Raw genomic sequence first — 26,075 nt, forward strand, 5'->3', positions numbered from 1 at the left:
TTGAGTGGGAAATCTGAGACTCGAGTCCAACTCAGCTCCCACTCCCTGTGCTGCTGGCCAGTAGGGTGGTGAGCCCTGCAGGGAGCCCAGGGCCTCAGCAAAACGGAGGGGGGCGGGGCATGCCTGTTGCTGGGTCCAAGAGGGCAGCACGCTCTCTCCCCCAAATGCTTAACCTCCATGAGCTCAACAGGCTGCTGCAGGGCCTGAGGGGCCTGGGGCCAGCTCACTCGTCTGACGTTCTTGGGGTTCACCTTTTCCTTTTTAAAAAGGGTTTTATTTACTTATTTTCAGCGAGAGGGGAGGGGAGGGGAGGGGGAGAAGGAAAGGAACATTGATCAGTTGCCTCTTGCATGCCCCCAGCCGGGGACCTGGTCCACCACCCAGGCGTGTGCCCCGACTGGGAACCAAACCAAGCCTTTAGGTTTGTGGGTGAGACGCCCAACCCACTGAGCCACGCCAGTCAGGGCTACATTTTTTTTTGATGGCCTGGATATTTGTCTCCTGGCACCTTTCCCAAGAATCCTCAGAGATTAAAGATCACCTCTACAAGTATCTTGAGTTAAAACGCCTTCTTACTACCCCCCTCCTGTCTTGAATTAGGGGTGCCTTTGTCCTTGGCCTGTTCATTAGCAGGCTGCTCCCCTGTAGGAACAAAGCCCCCCAGGAGGTGGGCGTGTCCACACTGCTCTGACAGGTTCTAGAAACCCACTGTTAGAAACTCACCTCCAAATTGGGACAGTATGTGGAAAAAGTGCTTCTGAGTGAGGGGGCGCCCCGAGGACCTTCTCCTCCTGAACCCCCTCCGCACACTGTGGAACGGTCACCCCCGCCTGTGGAGCGAGCGCTGCGCTGAAATCCCACTCAGGACGCTCCCCCGGTGTTACTAGAATTTTGAAAGTTAAACTGAGAGTGTACCTCATGCAGCTGCTAAAATTTAAGGGGACAGAAGTGGGGACCCTAAACAGCAGGGGTGGGGGGCTTCTAGGCTTAGTTTCCCCTCTGTGCTCTTCCGTACTCGCCACAGTCGATGTTTTGCATTTCCATCCATCACGTCACAGTAAGGGGTGTGGCCCCCGTTCCCTCAGGTGAGTCTGTCCCTCACCATCACCTTCTGAGCCTGAGATGAGGTCCTAGTTCCTTTAGCACCTCTGTCCCCCTCAGCGTGTTCCCTTAATGGGAAAGAACAGCCTCACTGGCATGAGTTTCGGCTGCAGACCGTGGACACGGAAGGCCTGGGGGCTGTCTGCAGTCACAACCGGACCCGCTGTGCTGTTCCCCAGGCCCAGCGCTCCGGCGGCCAGTCCTTGTGTCTCCTGGGGTGGGAGCTCCTATGTTGGAGGCCGCACCCCTTGGGCAGTGGATCTCAATCCCGGGCATACCAGGGTTGCCTGGGACCCACAGCTGAAGGACACGGATCTCTGGGAGGGGCCCAGGCAGGACGGGAGAACCGCATGGGGCACCAAGAGGCCAGGAGTGTCCAGAGCTTTTGGGCACCAAGAAGGGCCCAGGGGTGCAGGTGTATTTGACTTGGACAATACCGATACTTGCGCCAGCGTTTATTGAGCCCCTGTCCCGTGTCCAGCAGCCCTCACAACACCCGGAAAGGAGGCACGGCCACTCCGCACATGGGGAGACAGGCTGGGTTTGGGAGAGCTGCCCAGAGCCGCAGACGGGAACTGGCAGAGTCGGAGTTCAACCCCAGCCAGCGGAGCTCCTTCCGTGCGGGGAGGAAACGGCTTCTGGAGGGAGTCTTCCTCCCTCCAACAAGGCACAGAGTAGGTGTCTTCAGACACGGCAGGCACTGGGGACCCGCCTCCTGAGGACAGATGGAGAGGCAGCCCTGAACCTCACAGCCACTGCTGTTTTAAGGAGACCCATGGAGCCTCCTGGCCACCCACCCTCCTCCGCAAGACGGAAGAGTCTGGGGGTTTGGTCACTGCCTGGAGAGTGGCTGTACCAGGTGAAGCTTCTTAAAGAAATCCTACCAGGAGGGAACAGAAGAAAACAAAGAAAAAAAAGAAAAGAAACCCTGGGGCTGCCCTGGGGACGACACCATCCTCGGGTGGCCTCCTCAGACAGAAGGAGGCTCTCGCCCTGGGGAATGTCTGCACGCGGGGGTGGGGTGCAGAAGCGGGGTGCACGGGCCCCTGCAGTGGGCAGTCGGCGGCCTACAGCAGGGGCACGCGGGAGGCCTCCCACAGGCGCCGGGCCAGCTCGCCCGCCTGCTGCACCAGCATGTCTATGGGGATGACCGACAGGTGGAGGGCCAGCAGCTCGTGACACTTGACAGTCTCGGCGGGGTGGCCCTTGCTGTAGTAGCGCAGGAGCTTCCTGTGGGGAGAAGGGAGGACAGGGTTCAGGAGTCAGGCCGCAGCCTCCCCCACAGCCAGCGACCTCTTCCGGAGCCTTGCAAGCACCGTCACCTCTCTGGCTCCCAGCACCGGGGCCAGCGCGCCCACCCAGCCCCTGTTGACCTAACCGCACGAGGCCAGCCCCAGGCCACCATGGTCCACCCCTGTGGGTTCTCAGTCCTGCGTGGGGCGTGCCGACAGCGGCGTTCCAGCCAAGATGCCACACCACAGAGCCGCAGGGAAGTCCTGGGCCCTGGCATGGACAGACATTTGCAGATGCCGCCCAGCGGGTGCCCACGGCACGGTGGGAGAAGCCCAAACGTGCTGCAGGCGCTGCCCTCTCCCGGGAGGCCGGCCCACTGTGAGGAGCTTCCACAAGGGTTTCCAGCTTCTTTGGGTGGTGGAGGGGGGATCCTGAAGGAGGAGCTGTCACTTATCACCCAATGCCTGTACAGCCACGGCCCCAACAGCCTTCCAGATGAGCGTCACCTGTAGTAGTCTCCTCCCAGCATGCCCACGGGGACCGAGTCATCGGAGAGAACAGGCACCTCGATTATCTGCAGTTTGTACCCCTACGGAAGGAGGCGGAGGGTCATGACGGGGCAGGCGGTGAGTGTGGTGGGCCAGATGCCCCAGATTCGGGGCCGGCGCAGCCCCGCCCGGTGTGCGTGGTGCTGGGAACGCCCGTGGACCGTTCACCCTGCTTTCCCTCCTGTGACGTGGGAGTGACAGCAATGCCCAGTGAACGTCAGAGACAACGTGTGCGAGTCCTGAGCACTGTGCCTGGCACGTGGTAGCCCTCACCGCCGTGGATGGAGGGGCCTGGGTCAGCGTGCTCAGGAGGGCCATGGGGAGGAGGACCTGGGAGGTGTCACAAAGGGCAAAGCATCATCAGAAGGCCCGTCTCTCTTTGAAAACACTGGGCACTCCCAGGGTAGCGTCTGGAGGGGAGGGAAGCAAGACCCACTGGCCCCACCGTGAGCCAGGCCCCATCATGGGGCTCCTCAGAAAGCTCTCGTGGGACCATGGGGCCCGCCCTGCAGGCGGGCAGGCGCACTGGGCAGTGTCCAGTGGCCGCTCACGACGGCGCAGGGGCAGCTTCACTTCAGCCTGTTACCCTGTGGGGCCGACCCAGCAGAACGCCGCTTCTCGCTCTAGGAGTTCTGAGGGCACAGAGCAAAGACAGCAGCAGCCTGCAGGCCCAACGAGCTGAGCCCGTGACTCAGTGACCCCGGCCGTGGTGTCTGACCTCCAGATCACCAGTGTCTCCGGGGTGTGGAACGGGGTCAGTGACGCCTGCCCCAGCCATGGGGTGGGGCTGTGTGGACGTGGGGTCGTGAGAACAGTGGTGAGAGGCTCTAGTGCCTGCACTGTGAAAAGGGATGGGCCATCGCCTCAGGGTCCCCTCTCGCCAAGAGCAGAGAGAGAGAGAGAGTAAGCAAAGGGCGGGAGGGGGGGGGCGGGGGAGACAAGAGAGCGGGGACCAGGGACATGTGAGGGGGAAGAAATGACCCTTAAAGAGCTGGGATAGTGACTAACGCACTGGTGCCACCCGAGGAGAAAACAGAGAAACAGAGAAGGAGAGCAGAGGAAAGAGGAGGGAAGAGAGAGCAAGAGAAACAGACTCTGGGACGGCGCAGATGGTGCCTCCCCAGGCTGTGGGCGGGCCCCGCAGCACCAGCGACACCCAGAGCCGCACCGGCAGCTTCACCTGGTGCAGTCTGGCTGGCTGCTCTGCGCCTGGTTCACCGGCTCTACCTGGGAACCAGGGTGCCATGCTTCCTAAGTGCGGGGGGCCGTGTTGCCCTCCCCCCTCCCCCAAGCACATGGTCCGAGCGGCCCTCCTCACACAGGCCAAGGTCCCTCAGTCCACACAGGGCCTGCACGCAGCCTTGAACAGCAGCGTGAGGTTTCCAGACCACTGGGTGCAAGGTTGGTAAAGCCGGTGTGCCAGGGGGACCTCTGGGTCCTGGGTCCCAACCAGCCCAGCTTATCTGTCGGCTCCACCCGGGACCAGAAGAGACGAAGAGGCGGACTGAGCACAGTCAGCAGGAAGCAGCCAGGAGCTGCAGGAAAGGAAAGCCACACTCACCATCTCGTTCTGGAACCACAGGAAGTAGGAGCAGTAGAAGTCGCCCTCCTGGAAGAGCAGCGTGGTGTAGCCCTTCTGCAGGTATCGGCGTGCCAGCCGGATCAGAGACCAGACCTGGGGAAGGGGGGAGAGGGCTCAGCACCCCAGACAGGTCAACCCTGCGGCAGGGACGGAGCTCAGGCTCTCTCCCTCTGTGGCCAGAGCAGCACTCCAGGGAGGAGGTCCGTGGGGGCCGGGGCCTGTCCACACACAGCCTCCCTGAGCACCCAGGCACTGCTCTGGCTCAGGCAGGAGATCCGGAACAGATCCATGCTGGGCGGACAAGGGGACTACCCCTGTAGTCACCACGACGATAAACATATGTAAAAACACTTCACACAACTTTGCTCTACACACCAACTACAAATTAGCAAACTCATCCTTTGGGTCAGAAATCAGCCAAGGACAACGGTCCAGTGACCGTTGACAGCGGTGATCCAGTAGGAGACAAAGGGTGGCCCCTAGAAACCCCTCCTGCTGTAGGGGCCAGCCACTCACCAGGCCCCTCCCAGCCGGGACCCTTTGGCACACACAGGTTCTAGGCCTGGAAGGTGCAAGTGAGGTGGGTGAACACGCAAGGCCCCCTGATCCCAGTGCTCCCTCTGCTGCAGGGGCGAGGCCCAGACTAGGCTCACCAAGGGGCCTGATGGCAGCGCGGTCTCAGGGGGCCAAGTGACTGAGATGCCCTCCGCCTCATTCAAGGGCTTCCTGACGCTGCCTGTGCACTGTCTGGGGGCAGGCAGTGGGGACTGCTCGGCTGGCCCCTCCCGGGCTGGGGGAAGGCCTGATGAGCTCTCTCTCCGAGAAACAGTGGAAAGCAGACGTGATTCACCCCAAACCTGCCCACAATGTAACGTCTAATTACATCTGCAAACAAATACGTGGATTTGCTATGTTCTCAGGAAAGCAATTTGACAAGATGTATCAATAACCTTAAAAACATCCCTCCCATTTGACTTAGTAATTCCATTTCTGGGAGCGCGCAGTGAGAAAAACAATCGGAGGCGGGACAGAGACGGATGTGCGCAGGTGTGTGCTGCGGCCTTATTTACAATGGCGAGAGCCTGGCAACGATCTCCGTGCTCCGCGCCGGGGAGACGGCTAAGTAAATTATGTTGCAGTCACATGACAGACTGTCGTAGAGCTGCTAAAAATCATGTTAATAAAGAATTAATGGCACGAGAAAGCACACCCGATAGAAAGGCAAGTGACAGTGTGGCAGTCACACCGGCAGGGACAGAGCGCACCCACGACCTGCCCAGAAGAACAGCGGAGGAGGGGACTGTGTCCAGAGAAGCCGACCGGCTCCGGAAAGAGGGACTCGCTGGAGGCGGCGGCGGATGGTGCCAGTAAGTGCTCAGCAAGTGCTCCCTCTAGGCTGTGCCACATGCGGCGCGGAGTGCTCCACACGCGCCACTCTGTGCGTCTGTGACCTCCGCGGGGGCTCCAGGCCCATCCCCTTTCCCAGACGGGGAAACTGAATTTACGGTATGTAACACCCCAGCCGCACGGCTAGTGAGAGCCAGTGCAGGGCTCCGACACAGGCCTCTGCCAGCCGTCTGGCGTTAGCCTCTGGGACACACTTCGTTCGGATGCAGAAACAGCGGCTGTGCGTGTCTGTGTGTGCACAGACAGTTTAGAACGTGGCTGAGGGCCCGCCCTTCTCGTCAAAAATACTAGTTTGCCAAGAAGAGTCAAAGAGAAAAAAAGAATCCCCAGAGAATGCTTCCTTCATAGAAATGACCTAGTTTGAAGTTCTGATAGTCAAATTAAGCTGTTTCTTCTGTTTTATTTAATTCAACAATTGCCGCCAGGCACCATGGTGGGCTCCGGCCTGTCCTCCCTCTGACCTCGCTTGCTGCCCAGCCTCTGCTAATCCAGGGCATTAGCAAATGCCCGGCACTGACCAAGGCCCATGTGGCCCTGGGTGCGGACCTGGGCCCTAGGGTGACAGAGACAAGCGCTCTCCTCTGGAGCGGATACCATCAGAAGAACGGGGGCGGGGGTGGGGTTCAGAGCCTCCCAGAGCCCAGAGGGCCAGGGCCAGCCCCTCCCAGGCAGGGGTCTGGCAGCACCCCTGGTCCCCCAGGGTGCGGGCTGGGCGGCAGTTACCTTGGTTCTGATAAAGGCAGCCAGGGGCCCCTTGCCCAGCTCAGATGAGGTCCTTTCACTGCTGCTGAGAGAAGGTGCCACCATCTGGCCAGTCGTGCGGTCCACGTGGATGAAGTGCACCAAGCCCGGGAAGTCTTCCAGGTAGGTTAGGGTCTGAGTTAAGGTGCTCGTAGGCCAGGAACCAGGGAGGGTGCTTCTCTGTCCCTGACCTAGGCCTCTACAAGGCTCAGCAGCTGGTCGGAGGCCAGGCCTGCCACACCCACCCCTCCCCACAGGTTCCTGTCCCAGCCGACCCTTCAGGTCCCTCCCAGATCTCCTTTTACTTCTTAACCCCCACCCTGAGAAGTTCTGACATGCAGGTACAGTGAATCCCTGGCCCTGGCACATGGAACACACGGTGTTCTGGACGAAACAGAAACACGGGCTCCTATTGTATGACTTCCCTGAGGGGTGCGTAGCTGGTGCACGGCTGGTGCACGGGGACCACGCAGGAGACGAGTGAGCCGGCTGACCGCCCAGCGCACACACCTGAGCGAGACTCTGTTCACCACCACACCTCCCCCGAGAGCTGGGAGGCGGGGACAGTCCCCCACAGAGGGCAGTGGCTGGTGGCTCTGCCGTTCCTTCCGCCCTCACACTGCAGACAGAGCTTTCAGGGGACTGGACACCAGACCCTTCAGAGACCTGCGCACAGGCAAAGCTACTTCATTAGAAGTTCCAGGGGAAATCAGTGTCCAATAAAACTCATGTTCCTTAATAACAGGGTCTTATAAGTCTCGGGCATGGTTTCTTAAACAGGGACGAAGATCGTTCGTGCAGGCCTTTTCAGAGCCTTCACCTTCTGTGAACTATGACATTGGAGCAGGAGGATGTGGCTCTCGGGCTGACCCGCGCCTCAGACCCCCGCTCCTCCTGGAATGCCCATCAGCACCTTGCTGGCTGGACAACACCGACGTGAGTGGATTCCGAGGCTTTTACAGAGTGACTCTGGGACACCAGGGGCTTCTGAATTCGCCCCTGGAGCGTCCCCACAGAGAGGCACGGAGGCCGTTACATCCTGTCACTGCTGCGCGGAGAAAAGCAGCTCAGGTGGTGGGGCACATATCCCCCACCCCAAAGCCGCAGTCCTTCCGGGGGGCAGGTGGAGGGCAGGCAGACTCGAGGGGCTTTTCTGGGCTGGCCCGGGGCTCGGACAGTAGGATATGACACCATGGTGACGTTCCTCCTGCTCTTCACCAACAGAAAGTCCTTCCAGTCCATCAGCTTTTCTCTGCCGGGGAAGCAGGGGAAGCCGGGGAATGGGGAGGCCTGCCCCACCCCCACCCAGGGCCATCAGGCCAGTCACCCCCACACTCACTGCATGAGCGCCTGGACCTGGTCCTGCAGGTGCTGGGGCAGCTGGGGGCCTCCCCGGCCCGGAGCCATGGTCAGGAAGCTCAGGCGGTAGATGGCGCAAAGCTGCCGCTTCAGCTTCCCACACACCTGGAGCAGCCTGGGCACCAGGAGAGGCGAGCGTCAGAGTGGGAAGGGCCCTAGGAGAGTGCCTCGTCCCCTGTGGGGGTCGCCCCTGCCCTTGCAGTGACAAGAGACTCAGCTGACACCTCACCCTCGTGACCCAGGAGGCAGTTTTCCGGTTCCCCCCGCAACGCGGTGCTCCATGCACTTGAATGAAGTTCGTGGGATCCTGTCCAACTCCATGGTTTATTTTTACCAATAAATGGGGGAGTGGCATGTTCCAGGCCGCCCTGAATCAGCGCAGAAGCTGGGCGGGACCCGGCTGGTCTGTCCCAGTGTTCGTCCTCAGAGCCCTGCTCCTCAGCCTCTGGCCTCTCTGCTTCCCCACCTCCCTCCCGCGTCCCGGTGCTGGACCCCACTCTGCCAGGACCCCTTTCCCCTCAGAAGCGCCTTCCTGAACATTCTCTCCCTCTTGGCCTGGAGGCGACTTGCCTGCCCCGCCCCCCTCCTATAGTGAGCCCACTACTCACTCCCACGACGATCCGGGTTCACTTCTGGAGAAGGCCTTGGTCTTGAACTCCTGCCAGGTGCTCTGCAGAGGACAGGGGACAGGTCAGCTTCCGGATGATGTACCCACAGGGAGGTACGGGGAGGCCCCTGGACGTCAGCCTCCCGAAGGCGCAGTCAGGCCCAGCACACACACATGCACTCGCACAGCTGGAGTGGGGGTTTTGGCAGGTCCCCCCGCTCTCTGCACCTGCTGTCCACCAGGTTCTACTCTCTTGGAAGGTGTCTCTTTGAACAGCAGCGTCTGTGTGCCAGGTACTGGGCTCACTGCCTGGCTGGCACAGACCCGTGAATGAATGCCGTTGGGGACAGGTAAGTGACTCGAGGGAGGGTGGACATGGGGCAGGCGCTGGGCAGGAGCCCCGGGCCCCCTCCTAGAGGAGCACGTGGCATTCTAACACGCCACTGCTGCGAAGCCCTGCAGCATGGCCTGCGGCTGCCCTGGGCCGGGACCCTGGGTCTGGCTGGGTCCGGCCCCGCCTGGCTTGCTCTGCCTCCTCCAATCCTTCCGCTTGTTTTCAGGCCAAGTGCACGGTGGCCACAGCGACTCTCACTTGGCTCTTCAGCAGACCGGGCACCACCAGCTGCCTACCCCAAGCCCCGTGTCCCTCCTTCCTTCTAGGCTCCTGATGCCGCTGTGCCCTGCTTCTTACTGCTCCCACATGCCCCTAGGTGCTGTCCCTGGCCTGTTTGCCTTGTCTCCCACCAGGGTGTGAAGCCCCCTGAGGGTGGGGATGGGGGCGGCCTCTCTGTGAGACCCGAGTGCTGTGAGGGGTGTCAGGGGCAGCCGATGGCCTTTATTGCGTCCTGGGGTCAGGCTCTGGCTCCCTGAGTGGTTCCGGCCAAGGCGCAGTCTGAGTCCCAGTTTCCCCCCTAAAACAATGGGAATTCTAGAATGCATGTCCTGTCAAACTTAAAACATAAAAATGATCTGAAAATGTCAGGTGCCACCGTCAGTTTTTATTACAATTTCCTAATGGGGGAACAGGGGTCCCCAAGCTGTGGTGGGGCGGTGGAGGGCTCCACAGCCCGTGGCCCTCACTGGTGTGGGCTGAACAGGCCCCGCCTCCTCCCCCGGAGGTGGGTATATTGCGGATCCGGGCCTCACCTGAATCTCTTGCCCCTTGTGATTCTTGACAAACTTGTCCATCCTCTGGCGCAGGTCCCCCGTGAGCGGGTGGGACCGCAGGAAGCTCCGGGCCTCCTGCCCCTCCTTCAGCTTCTTCTCCAGCAGGGAGAACCCGTCCAGCAGCTGGTACAGGACTGAGGCCATGGACGCGCTGGGGCTCTAAGGGAAGAAGCAGAGGGCAGGGGCCCACGACCCGGTGGGGGAGGTGTGCCGGCCTCGGCGTCGCCGGGGCAGGTGGGGGGCAGATGGGGGGCTCGTACCTTGGTCAGGAGCACCATGCTGATGCCCGGCCACAGGGGCAGGCAGTACATGGTGTGGGGCACCATGGGGCAGTAGCTGTCTTTCACACTGGCATCCAGGAAAATCCTTCTGGGACAGGGAGGTGCCGGGGGGTCAGGGATGAGTGTTTCAAGGGTGTCTTCAGCTATCTGCGGAGGAAGGGGTGCTGTCACGGGAGGAGGTGGGGGGCCCATCCAGTCTCCTCCCCACGCTAGATCCACCCACAGCTGCCCATTCGCCATCCACGCTGTGACCCACGGGAGCAAACATTTTAGCTCCAAGAATCCCAGCGCATCAATCCCTGTGCTCTGCGGACCCTGCTCTCGCAGCTCTGGTTCTAACTAACGTCTGTCTCCCTCTCAGCTGCTTCTGGGCTTTCCCCCCCAGAGGCAGGGCTGGATGCCATGCAGGGCCATGCAGGGCTGTGGGCGGCAGAGAGGAAACGAAAAGGCAGGAAAAGCAGGCGGGTGGGATGAGCGCGAGAAGCTCCCTCCCCAGGCCATCATCATAAATGAAAGCATTTAAAGGAACATTCTGTCATTCCAGCCACCCTCAGAGCATCATGGCAGCCATTATACTGGGGGAAACTGAGGCATAAGATGACTGAATGAGCAAGACCCCAGTCTTACAGAAGGCTCTAAGAAAGCCTTTAGTGGGCAAAAGGAGAGGATTAAAGAGCTCATCGGAGATGCCACCCAGACTTCTCTGTGAGGAAGACACAGCGGTCTTACGACAGAAGCGGAAAGCTGGGTGCAATGCACCAGCTGCTCTGGGGTCTGCACATAAGCACCAGGCGCTGCACTCTCGGGCCGTCCCTAACCTCACCGCTGAGGAGTGAGGAGGGCCCCGTCTCGGAGAAAACGCATTAGGATTCAAATTTGACAAAACAAAAAACACATATGTAGTGTGTGTGTGTATAGAGAGAGGTTTTTATTCCTTTTCCATACTTTATTTCCCAATTTTTCTGCCATGAATATATTTACACCTTCATTTTGGAAAAAAAAAATGAAAAATGAAGCTGGACTCTCATTTCCAAGACCGGTGAGGAGTGTAGGGGTTTCTCAGGAGCAGAGGCCACCGTCACCCCCCACCCTGGCCCCTGCCTCTGGGCTGAGTGAGCTGCCCCCGGCTCTGCCAGCCCCCCGGTGGCAGAAGTGACGCAGAGGGGAGACCTCAGCGTCCCCAGCACCCGCCGCAGCGTCCCGGCTGAGCTGGTGCCTGGCAGATTTGCACACTCTCCCCGCCCCCAAACTCACCTGGATCTGGGAAGCATCGGTGGGTGGGGTGCCTCCATCCAGCCAGACGGTGCTGCCTGCAGGCCACAGGTGATGAAACAACAACAACATACATGATTGGAAAGTATAAATAGGGGCCCAATAGCATGTTAGGGGGAGGGTGGAACAGAGGCCCCATCTCCTTGCAGCAGCTGGCAGGGCCCAGCCCTTGGCATGGGCTGGAGCGGCAGTGCCTGTCCCGTCCCATCATCCTATCCCAGGCTGGCAGGTGCAGGCAGACGCCATGGTGCCAGGGCTAGAGCGGCCCAGGCGGGAAACAGCAGCTCCGCCCAGAGCCCACCACTGGGAGCATGTGCCTGGGGGCCATGCGCCTCAGTCTCCTCCTCGCCCCCTTAGTCCCCTCCTCGTTTCTGCCCTTCGCCTCCTTCAGGTCCCCACCTGGTGATAACAGTGCCTCTTCCACAGGAGACAGCACTCGGTCTGCTTTTCCCCGGTTGTTAGTCAATCACCAGTAGGCGCTCCTGAGCACCTACTGTGTGCTGGGAACTGAGCTACATTTCCCTTCCTAGCGTAGCTCACAAAAACCTACAGAGCCCATTTCATATTGCAAATGTTATATGATTGTAATAATAGTGTTCTCTCATAGTTTATTGCAAACAACTATCATTTATAACCATGTTTCTCTGGGGAAAGTCTGTTCCTACGTCTCAAACACCTGATTTACAAATGGACGCGTGCAACTCAAGCCATTTATTTATAAGCTGCGAGTCCTCTGCACTGTGGAAGGGCATTATTTATAGCTCTAAGACATAAAGAACTAACACTGAGAGAAAGGTGCAAGGGGGGTTGTGATGAATGAGGGAGGGGAGCAGTAAGAAGGAAAGGGAACTTCAGCGATCACCCCAAACGGCGCTTCTCTGTGTTCTGGGCTCGTGTAGGAGCTCAGAGAGCAGCCATGGGCCCTGGCCTCAGGGAAATGCATAAGTATAAATGACCTGGCACTTGACCTCAGGGGGCCCAGGCTCCGGCAGTCCGTCCAAGGACCTAACATTAAGAACTTCTAACCCCGTGGTTTTTAACTGTGGCTGCACATGAGACCTTTCAAAAGTCCTGGTGTTGAGGCCCTGAACAGCTAGCTCAGGTGGTTAAAGCGTGGTCCCAAGGTTGACGGTTTGGTCCCTGGTCAGGGCACATACAAGAATCAACCAATGAATGCACAAAAAAGTAGAACAACAAATCGATGTTTCTGTTTCCCTCCCTCTCTCCCTCTCCCTCCCCCCTTCCTCTCTCTCTCTCAAAAAAAAAAAAAAAGATCCTGATGCTCAGGCCACACCCCAGGCCAGTTACGTCCGAGTCCCTGGCCCAGGCCCAGCTCCAGCAGTTTCTGAAGACCCCCAGTGAGCCCCCTGAGCAGCCGGGGTGGGAACCGCTGCTCTAACCTAAATCTGTGCACAGCCATGGCTCTCACCCTGCAGCTCACTGGCCTCACAGGAAACTTCTAGAAGCACTCACGCCAGGACTCCAGCCCTGGGACTCCAGCTCACGCGGTCTGGCCACAGCTGCTCCGCGGCGCAGCCCCGGCCAAGAGCCCGCGGTCTAAGGGAGCCGCACAGCGCCTCCCTTCCAGAGCTGAGTCCCCGAGGAGTTGCTCCTCCTCAGACCCTGGCCTGCTCCCTCGGCCGGACGGCGTTGGCGTCCCCTTCTCCCCAGGACGTCGGAGGGAAATGTCATTCCTGGTTGTGGTGACGACAGTCCAGATGCCGGCTTACCCATTTCTCTAAGCGATGTTGCCTTCGCTGTTTTGTTATAGCATTTAGAGTATGTTTAGTTTATTTTTGTTGTTTACCTGCATTCTCTGAAAAAAAATTCAGTCTCCACAGCAGTAGAGGCTGGATATTTGTATTTTAAACCACTTTGCTTGAAATCAAGTGACCACTACTTAATTTTAACTACCTGGTTACTTATTAATTAACAAAAGGAAAGAGAAGGCAGAGAATACACATTTGAGAGATGAATTTTTAAATGGAATCGATTGCCATAAAAGTTTTCAGCAACCGCCCGAGTGGCCCTCGCAGTCCTTGAGCCCAGACTGGGGCCAGCCACGCCGGCAGAGGGCGGCTGCAGGCTGCGGGCTGTACCCTAGAAATCGGTGTCTGCTCTGGGCCCTCACAAGCCAGGGGGCCCACTGCACCCTAAGTCGGACCGCCACTTGGCATCTGTCTCCTCCCCCCCACCACTCCCCCCCCTCCCCGCTCTCCCCACCCCCAGGTCTCACCTGAACCTGAACTCTGCTCCCCTGGGGAAGGAGCCGGGGTGAAGTACTCCTCAGGGAGGGAGAAGCTGTCTGTCTCCTGTGGGGAGAAGGGGGCAGCATGCACTGAAGGCTCCTCCCTGGTCCCTGCTGTCCGACCCAGTGACCCAGCGGGGGCAGCCCTCCCTTCTCTCCCCCCACCCCACCCGCCCTCCTCTCCCCTCCTCCCAGGCACACAGCACATACTGTCCCTGCAGAATTCCTGGTGGAGGCGGAGGACCGAGGGCTCCAGGCCTGCTGCAAGGGGATGTTCTGGCTGCTCTGCAGCCTCCGTAGGGAAGGCTGCGGCAGGCACAGGAGAGCAGTCAGAGGTGCCTACCGGGCTCCTCCCCACCTGCCCCCACTTCCCAGCACTTCCCAGCACAGCCCTGGAAGCAGGGGCTCAGGCACGAAGCCCTGGTGAGTGCCCTCACTTTCCAGGGCTGTTTCAGTTCTAGGTGGTCCAATCTTTCTCCAGATCACTGAAATTCCACCTCACTGATACCCAAACCACCACCGAAGACCATGAAGGTGGCTACGGTGGTGACCAGCACTCACTGAGGGCTCCTTACCCCCAGGCACTGCTGGGCTCCACGAAACTGCCCCCTTTATTCCTCCAGACAACCCTGAGAGGTGGAAGCCATCACTGTCCCATCGCACAGATAAGGCAATCGAGGCTCAGAAGGGCAAGTACTTGGGCAGCTCACATTGCTAAGAGGTGACGCAGGGACTACCCGACTCCAAAGTCTGCACTTCTAACCAGGTGCCCTCCAGAGTCCTCCCCTACCTGAAAGCAGCAGGAAGCGTGTGGTGCCCAGCCACTGCCCTGTGACTCAGGAGCCACGGCCTCCCCGGCAGCCTGCCCCGCACCCTCTGGGCTCTTTCCTGGGCCGTAGCCCTGAGGGTCTCCCGCAGCCCCGAGAGGGGACGGAGACCTGAGTGTCCTCGTCGTCGGCGCCGCTGTCCTCCGCTGCGCTCTCGCTGGGGCAGATGTCCTGGACCAGGAGGATGAGGGCGAGGAGGTCGGCCGGGCGCAGGGGGCTGGCGCTGTGGCTGCAGGGAGAACAGGCAGCTGGGCGGCACCACCCAGCGTCCCGGCGGCAGTGGGCGGGCACAGTCCATTAAGCTAAGTCTGGAGCACGGTCCCTGCCCTCAAGGAGGTTACGAATGCGCCTGCTGACTTTGTTTTTGGAGAAAGGCAAGATATATGTAAAACTAACACATTGACTTTTAAACTAACACTTGGTTGTTTTTTAAAAAAAAATACCAATGGGAAACCACCAGGGACCAGTCCAGCATTCAGACTCAGAGTATTGCTGGGAAAAATAATTCAGAGAAGGGAGTGAGCTGAGAGGGACTGAAGAACTGAAGAATCTGAGAAGGCTTCACGGAAGAAGGGGGTCTTGACAGTTTTCTTGGCCAGGGAAGTGGAGCTTCCCAGACAGGGTGTGAACGAGGGGCCGGGGGACCGCGGGCTCACCTGGAGTAGAAGGCCAGCAGCTTGGAGTGCACGAGCAGGAAGGCATGCAGGGCCTCCTCGCCGGCCCGGGCGGGGCTGGAGTTGACAGCCTGGACCACGTGCCGCTCCAGCGCCTCTATGCACAGCTCGCAGAGCTGAGGGTGGATCAGCCGCTCCACAGCCTGGCCGCACGTGGGCAGGGAGAGGAGGCCACGTCACCCACCACCACTCCCACTCCAGGCCCCGGCTGGTGGGTACGCTCACCCAGTCCGCACCGAGCACAGACTGTGTGCCAGGCACCTGGGAACAGGGAGACTCCCGCCAGTGCCACCCCTGCTCCCCTGGGGCGTGCAGTCTGCTCACTGGAACTAGGGGGTGAGTCACACACTACGCGAGAGGAAGACCAAGTGCCCAGTGGGAAATACACAGTGCCGGGCAAGAGAGAGTACAGAGACCCACTTGGGTCAGGCGTACAAGGGAAGAAGTCAGTTTAAGGACGAGACATCCTGTCAGAGAAAGGAGGGTGGGGGAGGGTGCTGCAGGCAGATGGAAGAGCACATGCAAAGGCCCTGAGGCGGGGAGAGAGTTTGGAGTGGTGTTGTCCAACTAATATATAAGGCGAGCCCTACACACAATTAAAAATCTTCCAGTAACTAAATTAAAAAGGTAAAATTAATTGTAGTAACTTATTTTAACCAATATCTCTAAAATAGTATATTTCAACATACAATATAAAATCATTAATGGAATGTTTGACATGCCCCTTTTTTGTACTAAGTCTTCAAAATCCAGGGTATCCTTTACCTGTAAGAACAAGTCCATCTAACTAACACCACTGCACTCTAACTAACGGCACTGTGTGGCTGATGCCTGCTGTGCCGCACAGCCTGTGGCCGGCAGACAGTTCTCCCGGGAGGGAAGAAGCCCAGGCGGCCAGTGTGCAGTCAGTGTGGACAGGAGGCGCGAGGTGAGGCTGGGCCAGGACAAGCGGTGGCAGGTCGTACAGGGCCCGGTAGGCCTGGGCAGGGGTTGGATTTTATTTGAATTGCATTCCGTCATCTACAAAAGCCCTTCTAATGTCTCAGAAAGAGCTGACCATCACATCCTGTGTACCATCATGGACTGTGATGACAGATTCACAATGACAATACCCGGGATACTTTCTCATGTGTTTTAGCATGTGGCCGATTTCCCCTCCAGGGCAGGGGTCGTGCCTTTCTGTATCTCTGTACCCCCAGGGCCTGGCACACCTCTTGCACGCAGTAGGTGCTGCATGTTTATGGGAGGAGTGAATGAGTGGGCTGTGAAAATGAATTCCTGCAGGTCTATTTTCCAATTCACTGATTCTCTTTCTAGCTACGTCTCATCTGCTATTTAACCCCTTCCTTGAGGTTTCCATTTTAACCGTTATATTTTCATTTCTACAATAGCTACATGGGTTCCTTTTTAGCTTTTATGTTTTAAAATATTTCAGTTATTTTATTTCCTGGACTAATAGTTCTAGCACATCAAGCTCCTTGGGTGCTAACGTGATCGGCTAGGACCCCCCTGATTCTCTCTCACGGGACTGCTTCCCGATGCACCTGACGGTGAACTATCAGCTCGTGTGGCCTGCTCTTAACCTGCCATCCACAGCGGTGACGCAGTGGCCTTCAAAGTGTGGTTCCTGGACCAGCATAGTTAGCACCACCTAGGAGCTCATTAGAAATGCAAATTCTAGAGCAGGGGTGCCCAGCCTTTCGGTGTCTCTGGGCCACACTGGAAGAAGAAGAGTTATCTTGGGCCACACATGAAATACACAAACACTAAGGAAAACAAAAAAATCTTATAATGTTTTAAGTAAATTTATACTTCTGTGTTGGGCCGCATTCACAGCCATCCTGGGCCGCACTCAGCCAGTGGGCCTCGGGCTGGACCCCCCTGTTCTGGAGCCTCCCGCCCCCTCCGAATGAGGAAGGTAAGGCCCAGCGGCCTGTACTAACAAGCCTCCGGATGATTCGGACGCACAACGGGGTGTGTGAACCCCTGATCTGGGGAGAGTCTGTGTGTCGGTGCAGGGGTCGGGGGACGGCTGCTGACAGCGGCCACCTCTGCTCCTCAGGGCTGGGCTCCGTGCTCTGCTTGCAGAGCTGGTCTCGGTGTCTGCACTCAGGCAGCCTTGCCTTCGATGCTGCTTATTCTTCTCTACTTTCCACTCTAGTTTCAGCTCAGAATAATTTTGGGGGGGCCAGAGTGGAGGGGGCTATCTTTAGAGATTTCTGTAATTTACTGTGAGCCTCAAAACTGCATCAAAAAGTCTTTTTTATTCAGGAGCTAGCTGTTTCATCAGAGAAAGGCCCATCTGAGAACCCAACCCTGTGGTCAGAAAATAATGTGGTCAGAAGAACAACCCTCTAAATGCATGAGTTCGGGGGTCTTCCTGTGCCCTCACTCGTCACTCAAAGTGTGGTCTTAAAGCCCCCAGCCCCTTCTGTGCTGACACCCCCACGGCCCGAGGGCTCTCGCGCCCAGCAGTCACCTCCACAGCGAAACACTGCTCCTGCTCCCGCAGGCGGCCGTAGGTCCACAGCAGGCTCTGGAAGCGCTCCCACACCTGGACGCGCTGCACCAGGTCTGGGGGCCGCAGCCTGGGGGAAGGGCGGGAGAGAGCCGTGAAAGAGCTGGCTGTGCCCAACTTCGACCAATAGAGCGCAGCCCTAGACCCCTGTTAGGGCCAGGAGAGCTCATGAGATCCGACCAAATACCATGGTGGGGGCGGGGGGCCCGCGTTCAGGCTGAGCCTGGCTGGAGAGTGGAGCGGGATGGGTGGGGAACGGGAGCCAGGCCACTGAGAAAATCGCTGCACCTCAGTCTCTGTCACACGCGGACATGTAACAGGAAGCCAGCTAGAGACCCAGGGAGGTGCCAGGAAGAAGCGGGGGCACAGGACGGACGGGCAGCTTCCCAGAGGCTGGGGGGGACACACTGCCCGGCCTCAAGAGGGTGCTTAGCAAAGATCCGGAGGGGACCAGCCATGAGGACTCACTCCTTGCGGATGAGCTGGCTGTCCACGGTGACCAGCCCGAAGTGCAACTCGAACAGGTACTTGAGCACACGCAGCTTCTGCCTCAGGTCCCCCTCGCCCTCCGTGTGGTCTCCGTTGATGGCGATGAACAGGCATTCCCCGAACTGTGGGCACAGCGGGCTGATGTCAGCCGGCCCCAGGGGACTTCCCTCACCTGCCCTGGCCCCTGGGGACAGTGAGGGGAGGATCAGGGCCCAGGGGATTGCCATACGCCTCAGCTCCTGCCTCCTACAGGAGTCTCAAGTTCCGGATGAGGGAGAGGCAAGCGGATGGCCCGTGGACGCACGGGAGGAGGAGCACGGGCCCCAGAACCACACACTCACCAGGTGAAGGACGTAGAGGTAGCGGCCATTTTCCGTGGAGAAGCAGGTGTATGTGTCCGAGAGCTTCTCCAGCATCGTCATGGAGGAGATGATGACCGGGGCCAGGAGCGTGCTGAGCTGGTCCTCCAGGGCAGGAAGCTGCAAGAGGGGAGGGAAAGGACACTGCCTGAGTGTGCCAGACACTGGGGACAAAGAAACAGACAAGGCCCAGGCCTCGCTGCCAAGGGCCTCCATGGCTTTGGACCTGCTGGGGATGACGTCACTGTTCTGACAGAGAGGGGGCAGAAAGACATTGCCGAACACCGGCCATGGAAGGGCTGGCCAACTAATTGTGCTGTTCGGGCTCTGAAGGTAGAAGGAAATACGGAATGAGGACACACAGCCACTGTGGGATGCTTGGGGCATTTAGTGGAGAGCTGGCCAACTCAGAGAACATCCACCACATGCACCAAGGCCCAGCCCTCTGCAGCAGAAGGTCTACTGTGGGGGACTGCGTGCTAAGGCAGATGATCCGAGAGGGGCGTAGACACGTGTGCAAAGATGTCCCCTACAGCAGGGGTCCCCAACCCCAGGGGCCACAGACCCACACCCATCTGTGGCCTGTTAGGAACAGGGCTGCATGGCAGGAGACGAGCCAACGAGCGAACGAAGCTTTGCTGGCATCGCCACCTGGGCTCCACCTCCTGCTCTCCCATTCCGCTTCCTATGCCCCCAAGCCCCTCAGCTGTGGAAAAATGGTCTTCCACAAAACTGGTCCCTGGTGCCAGAAAGGCTGGGCACCGCTGCACTACAGCATCATTTATAGCAGCAAGCAGCTGGGAAAAATGTAGATGTCCAGCACCAGGGGAACAGTTAAAGAAACAACAGTCCATGGTGCAAGGATGGAACGTTTCAATGACATGGAACATTCCTCTGACACAGTGCTGTTTCTAAAAAACGGTGAGAATGCTCTGTGTATGACACTGCATAAAACGTACTGGAAAATATTAAGACAGCCAACATGGTTAAATTTATTACTTCTGGACAGACTGAGTGTGAGTGATTTTCCCTCCTACTTTTTATATACTTCTGTACTTGCCCTATTTCCATAACAAGCATACTTTTACTTTTACAAGCTCGTCCCGCATCCATCCTCTCTGCCTTCCAGAATAAGGAACAGAACAAGTAAAACCAAAAAGAGACAGGACAGATTAGTTGAAAATCTGTGAACAAAATGGGATGAAGCCAGCAGAAAGGTCAGAGCCCAGTTTCACAGCACTGGAATGAAAAGAACGGAGGAAAACAGCCGACCTTCTCCAAGTTGATTTTGGGAGACTGGCCTGAAACAGGAAGACAACGAGGTCCCTGCGCTGGGCTGCTGAAGTCTGTCTCAGCATAAGGAGCTGAGCAAGACCCTCCTCGAAAAGCAAAACCGGCAATGGGCCAGCAGCCACGGGCAGCACTGAAAACACAGCGGGCACAGCAGCGCATGGCGCCTGTTCCTCCAACCTTCCCTGCGCTCAGGGACCAAGGCCCGTGCGCGGCTGCTGCCGGATCTGCCAGTGAGGCGGAGGCACTGGCTCCTGCTCATCACTCAGGTCCCAGCTCAGACGGCCGCTCCCCTGTCCACTCTCAGGCCACCCTGCCCGTCACACCCGAGTTATCTTTCCCCGACCTCATGCTGTTTCCCTGGTTCACTGGATGTCACCCCTCCTTCGCCTCTGACTCCATGAGTAACTCAACTCACTGCTTTACCCCCGGGACCGGCACACAGTGGGTTCTCAATTCCTATCTGTTGACTGAATATCCCTTCGGACAGGCACATGTTTGCTGAATTATTCACATACCACTATTTTCTGGAACTGGCATGAATGAATTACATTAATAGAATAGTCACTTAAAAATCTTGATTGTGTACAGCAACTCATTTTAAAAGTAAAGGCTTCGTCTGCAGGTGTAGCAAGGGTGCTTTCTGGGGAGAGGAGATGAAACGTCTGGTGCAGGCAGCGTGTGAAGAGGGAGCCTTGCGTGCCAGCTGGAGGGACCACGGGACGCTGTCTTGGATGGTTCCATTCTGAGGGGTTTATCCCGAGGAAACAGTGAGGTGGGGGCAGAATTCAAGCACAAACGTGCCCTGCAGCCACGGTCACAGAAGCCGGCCGTGCCGCACCCCCCCCCCCCCACCCTGCCCAGCATCGAGGAGACGAGTGGGTGCCAGCACGCGCTCACGCACACACCGGCGTGCGCTTCCACGAACACACACGCTTCTGAGAAAACCTAACAAAATGGAACAGCACTTCAGCTATAATGGCAACTGGAAAAAAAACAGGCAACAAAACTTTAACTACGGCATGATCCCAACTACATATAAAAATGAAAGGCCTGAAAAATATGCTAAAAAGCTAATAGCTATGGATAGTAAAATTATGGATCATTTAAAAATGACTTCTTTCTGTTCCCAAATTTCCTACAGTTAATTCAGATTATCTACAGGATCAAAAAAGTATGCTGTACACATTAAAAAAATTAAAACTTTAAAGACTCTTCTCTTTATACTAGCCATGTAGAAACTGAAAAATCAGGAGTTCCTCAGTTTGTTCCTTTCCCCGGTTTTCATTAAAGGGGAAGAGAAGCAGTATCAGGGAGCTAGTTGAAATAACAGCTTAAAACCTAAAATACTTAAAAATTCTTAATTTAAAAATCAGATGTGTTGACTGCTGAAAAACAGAAGAGCCTGACAGACAGATCCGCGGCCGTGACCTTGGACAGCCAGTTCACCAGCTGCGACCCTGGACACTTTGTCTGACCCCAGAGGCTGTACCCAGAGTATCGGGAGGGGCCCTGAGGGACAACTGACCCGTGCGGGGATGCCCGCTTGCCAAAAATAAATAAACGACTGTAACTCACACCTGACACCACATAAAAAACTCAAAACGGATCATTAGACCTAATATAAACCTAAAACTATAACATTTCAAGAAAATACAGGGAGAACTCTGCGACCTTGGGCCCCAACCCAAAGATTTCTTAGAAATGGCAACACAAGCATCATCTATAAAAGCAAAAAGAAAAAAAAAAAGAGGATAAATTGAAGTTATCAAAATTAAAAACTTGTGCTCTTTGAAAGACGCTGTTAGGTGGATGCAAAGACACAGACTTGAAGAACATACTTTACTAAAACCACGTGTCTCCTTGGACCTCCATCCAAAATACATAAGAAACTCAACACCCGATAAAAATAGGAAGCAATACATTGGTAAAAGACTTGAACAGACACTTCACTAAAGAAGACATAAGAACGGCAAATAAGCTCATGAAAAGATGCTTGAAGTCATTAGTTATTAAGGAACTGAAAATTGAAATACAATGAGATTCTGTCATGAGCAAATTATATTGACAGAAAAGTCACTTTCTGTTAGGTCCCCATCAGAGGGACTCGACTCACAAGGCCTGACCACAGCGAGCGCGGGCCGGGCCGCTGAGGGAGCAGAAGTCTCACATCCCACTAGTGGAACGTGAACTGATACAGCCCCTTTGGAAAAGTCGGGCGCTTCTTACAAGGTTAACATGCACCGGCATGGCCCAGCCACGCGACCCTGGGGGTTTCCCTGAAAAGTGACAGCCGACATCCACACAGAGAAAGACCCGCACGGGAACGTGCACAGCTGCTGCGTGTGTAGGTGAAACCCAGAAACCACCAGTGTTGTTACCCCTAATAACAGGTAAGTGGACGGACAAACCGCGGTGTACTGTTGAAGGGCCCACTGCTCGGCAGTGCGAGGGCATGAAGTGCGGCCCCACGGTGCAGCAGGGGAGGGCCCCAGCTGGGCTGCGTGAAGGCAGCTAGACCAAACCCAGCCCCAAACCAGCCTGAGCACCTGCTGTATGATTTCGTCATAGGTACGTCTGAAAAGTACAAACTCGTCTACTGCGACAGAAGGCAGAGCTGTGGTTGCCCAGGTGGGGGAAGTGAGGAGGGTCACAGATCTGGGGGGTGCGGATCCGTCCCTCCTACTGACTGGGATGGAGCTGCAGGTGCACGTACACATCACAGCAGGTCAGACCGCACGCTTTGAGTGTGTCAGGGTTAGTCTGCCAGTTACACCTTAATGTGGCTGCCATAGGAAGTAACATGTTAAGCTCATGCTAAACTTTTTAGGTAAAGAAATGGGTGACATCACATTTCTCTGCCGTGCGAGTAAAATTGTATTGGATTGGCCAAAAAGTTCGTTTTGCTTTTTTCTGTATGATGGCTCCAGTAGGGTTTAATTGTCTTTAACTTTATTTGAAACAATTTCATGAAACTGTATTGGGACAGCTGTCATATCAGTGTGCATTTAAAATAAAACTTATCTAAATAGGTGAATTTTGTGCCCATTTTAATATTGAAGATGGAAAAAGGTATGCAACATTTTGGCGTATTATGCTTTATTATTTCAAGAAGGGTAAAAATACAACTGAAACACAAAGATTTGTACGGTGTGTGGAGAAGGTGCTGTGACTGATCGAACATGTCAGAAGTGGTTTGCGAAGTTTCTTGGTTCTATTGACATTTTGGTCAAATAATTCTTTACTGTGGGGCTGTCCCATGCATTGGAAGATGTTTAGCAGCACCCCTGGCCTCTACCAACTAGAAACTAATAGCCAACATACTCAAAATATCCAAATCAATAAAGTTACTGGTAAAAATGAAACACGTGTCTTTTACTTTACACAAAAAACATAATGGACTTTTTGGCCAACCCAATATCTCTCGTGCCCTCACGTAGCCCGGTGAGCCCGTGGGGCAGCGTGGGGCATGGTCACGGCACTCCACACTGCACTCCAGGGCATTGGGAGGCCAACCTCCGAGGACCAGGGTGTGGGTGAGGGGCGCTGGACCACACACGCTGCCCTGTTAATTCCTTGGGCTGGGCAGGAGGGGGTGGACAGGTTCTCTTGCCTCCTGCCCAGCCCTCCAGCCCCACACTCACCTCTTCTCTGTCATTCCCTGACTGTCCAAACTTCAGCCGCAGACTCTCTTCAAACTCCTCGTCTGTCCAGTAAAAGAGGACCTCTGCACCCTCCGTGGCCACCAAGACGCACTTCATCTGCCAGGGAAAATCACGGTCCGGGTCACCTCCCAGCCCCATAGCCTGAAGCCTGGCCTGAGGGACGAAGAGGGACAGCTCCCGGGTCCTCGCTGAGTGCCAGGCACCAGCATGGGGTCACACCCTCAAACAACCTGGTAAAACAGGAACCTCAGTTCCCCCCATTTTGTAGAGCACAAGGTGGCATGGCTTGGTGAGGCCAGGGAGTGGAGGTCCGTTTCCTCAACAGCATTTAAAGGCCTCGGAGTCATCCACACTCTTTAGGATCCCCTATAAGACCAGCTTAGTGGTACTTACTGAATTCCCCCAAATCTCCAGTTGGTTTGTTAGCTCTAACTCAGAGCACCCAGCCTCACGGTGTTTCCAGCACAGTGAAACAATGCGGCCTATTCCTGCGGCCTTGCTAAGCACAAGGTGGAGACTGGGTGAGTAGTGGAGTGTGAAGAGGTTGCTGGATGAGGACAGGGACCTGGAGGAGGACTCCCAGGTGAGAGCAACTCAGATAGGGGCTTGAGTGGCCAGCCCAATGGGAAAGGAGTGGGGGGTTGGGGTGTGGTGGGCTATGGAATGGAGGCTGCGGTCAATGGCTGAGAGCCCCTGTAGGCTGGTAAGGGTGTGGCCACAGATGGATGAGATTAGGTTATGGAGGTAGGTCATCCTCATGTGGGACAATGAGGGCCCACGCTCCACTCCTTGGTGGAGGCCGGGAGAAAAGTGTAGCTTAGAGACACAGCACCTCACCACCACAGCAGGCCTTGATGACTGCCTGGGTGTGAGGGGGGAAGAAGAGAGCAGGCGAGGATAACATCAGGATACAGACCTGGGCAGGCGGTAGGGAGAGGGCTCTGCAGAGCCAGGGAGAGCTCAGGTCATGGCCTGCCCCCTCTGTCCACCCCCCACAGCCCCAGAGTGGGTGCTGCCTGCCTCGGTCTGCCCCAGGTAGGGCAGAATCATCTACCTTGGCAAGGAACACAGCACAGCTTCCAGATAGCCAGAGGTTCAGAAAGGGCAGCAATGGACAGATGTGGGGACCAACTCATGGAGAGCAGCATAGCATCCTGGGTCCTGCAAATGCTTAAAACAGAGGTCATGAGGGCAAGCAGTTCTGACTGTTCCCAGTCCCACTCTCAAACCATTAGGATGGGAATCCAGCCAACACAGTCATTTAGATACAGCAGGTGCCCACAAACATTAACCCCCACCTACTGTGTCCTTCAGAGCACTGTCATTTCACTATGGGTCACTCAGAGCCATGGTGCGGTCAGCAAACCAGCCCTGAGTGGCCCCAGGGAAGGGGTTATGACTGGCTGTCCAACAGCATGGCGTATTCAGATGGTCAGGGAAGCAGCCCCGGAGGAAAGTAGGTGTCCTGGGAGAACCCGATGAAAGAACCTGACACCTGGTTCTAGTTTTGGCTTTGCCAAGGCACATAAACTTCTCTGGGCCTCAAACTCCTGCTGGGAAGGGGAGGGACAATCTCCTGCTCCACCTCCCTATAAGGTTATAGTGAGAGTTAGGGAGTAACCAGGCAGGACTGCTTTTAGCAAACTGCTTTCCTACATAAACGTGTGTGGGGCAGGGGGCCGTGTGTGTGTGTGTGTGTGTGTGTGTACACGCGCGCGTGCGCACGCGGGTGGGGGGGGGTTGCTAGTGGTCTTGATTCTTATTTCCCAAGTGCCCTTCGGTCAAATCACAGGATGAACTAAACTGGTTCCAGATCATTCACATTTTGATGATAAAAGACAGGAATAATATAAAAGTTCTGCTTAATTAAGAAACCAAACATTGTAAGCAAATTAGAGGCAAGAAAAAGCTTTTAGGAGTTGCGCATTTTTTACAATGTAACTGAGACTTGCTACATCACCGGCGTGACTGGCCTTAATGCCATATTTTGAGGAAAATGGGAAATGCTTCTTCGTGAACATTAAGTTCTACTTTCTTATTCCAAAAGGCTGATGAGAGAGGTTCATTGGTGTTATTCTCCATTCTTTCTATCCTGCTCTCAGGCGGGAGCAGGGGACCCATCGGCGCCGGCTAAACTGGTGGGGGTCGGGGGGTCCGGCGCCCCTTTTCACCATCCTGCCCAGCAAACCTCCCCTGCGGCCGGCCGCCACTCCTGCCTCCCGGCAGCTCAGTCCGGGGCCGCCTCACTCCGACCTCGACCGGCCGCTGCTGGGCTGCTGCACTCAGGAGGGACAGTGGGCGGGGTGCAACGAGCAGCTCGCCGCGGCGGGGCTCCCTACACACGGCACTCCCAGTTTACGCGGCAATTTCACCCCCAGACCCCCTCCAACCTCAGCTACCAGGGGAAGAAGGCCCGGCTCGCGGAAGCCGCCCCACTTGAAGCTGCAGAAACTTTGGTTCCAAGAAGTGAAGCGCGGGCCCGCGGCCACACAGGAGGGTGGGTGAGGCTGGGGCGTGGAGCCCGCGCCCCCACTGCCGGAGGGCCGGGCCGGGCGGGGTAGCGGAGGAAGCTCCGCTGCCCGCGCAGGGGGCAGCCGAGGGCCTCCCACGGACAGCCCTGAAGGTCCACATACCGGATCGCGGCCCAGCTGGTCCCGGCCCCCGGCGAGCTTCCGGGTGGGGGCACGTGACACCCCACGTGACCGCC

General features: G+C 56.8%; 1 protein-coding gene across 6 annotated transcripts; it reads right to left on the minus strand.

The window, feature by feature from the left end:
* Nucleotides 1-1,544: 1,544 nt before the first annotated feature.
* HPS1 (HPS1 biogenesis of lysosomal organelles complex 3 subunit 1) lies at nucleotides 1,545-26,075 on the minus strand. Of its 6 annotated transcripts, XM_028513614.2 has the most exons (20): nucleotides 26,002-26,074; nucleotides 24,423-24,538; nucleotides 23,348-23,464; nucleotides 18,396-18,533; nucleotides 18,034-18,176; nucleotides 17,527-17,635; nucleotides 15,030-15,190; nucleotides 14,485-14,602; nucleotides 13,757-13,852; nucleotides 13,535-13,610; nucleotides 11,281-11,336; nucleotides 10,006-10,173; nucleotides 9,725-9,904; nucleotides 8,580-8,641; nucleotides 7,952-8,086; nucleotides 7,799-7,864; nucleotides 6,595-6,739; nucleotides 4,444-4,557; nucleotides 2,841-2,923; nucleotides 2,039-2,331 (listed from the first exon to the last, which is right to left on the minus strand). In XM_028513614.2, exons 3-20 carry the CDS (start codon nucleotides 23,462-23,464, stop codon nucleotides 2,169-2,171), a joined length of 2,130 nt encoding a protein of 709 aa, XP_028369415.1. In that variant the 5' UTR covers nucleotides 24,423-24,538; nucleotides 26,002-26,074; the 3' UTR covers nucleotides 2,039-2,168. The 6 variants fall into 6 exon arrangements, with proteins under 6 accessions (XP_035883019.1, XP_035883020.1, XP_035883022.1 ...); XM_036027126.1 differs by lacking the exon at nucleotides 2,841-2,923 and having other exon boundaries at nucleotides 1,545-2,331; nucleotides 26,002-26,075; XM_036027127.1 differs by lacking the exons at nucleotides 2,841-2,923; nucleotides 26,002-26,074 and adding an exon at nucleotides 25,768-25,966 and having other exon boundaries at nucleotides 1,545-2,331.

The sequence above is a fragment of the Phyllostomus discolor genome, chromosome 5 (assembly GCF_004126475.2).
Source record: "Phyllostomus discolor isolate MPI-MPIP mPhyDis1 chromosome 5, mPhyDis1.pri.v3, whole genome shotgun sequence".
NCBI classification, from domain to species: domain Eukaryota; kingdom Metazoa; phylum Chordata; class Mammalia; order Chiroptera; family Phyllostomidae; genus Phyllostomus; species Phyllostomus discolor.

Bases quoted from the DNA above. Each gene is read 5' to 3' on its own strand.
- HPS1 (XM_036027126.1), bottom strand. From the start codon at position 23,464: ATGAAGTGCGTCTTGGTGGCCACGGAGGGTGCAGAGGTCCTCTTTTAC. The intron at 11,337-13,534 runs GTGAGACCTGGG...TGTGGCCTGCAG, and splicing joins GGAGCAGAGTTCAGGTTCAG to GCAGCACCGTCTGGCTGGAT. The intron at 2,332-4,443 runs GTGAGTGTGGCT...TTCTCCCCACAG, and splicing joins TGTGGTTCCAGAACGAGATG to GAAGCTCCTGCGCTACTACA.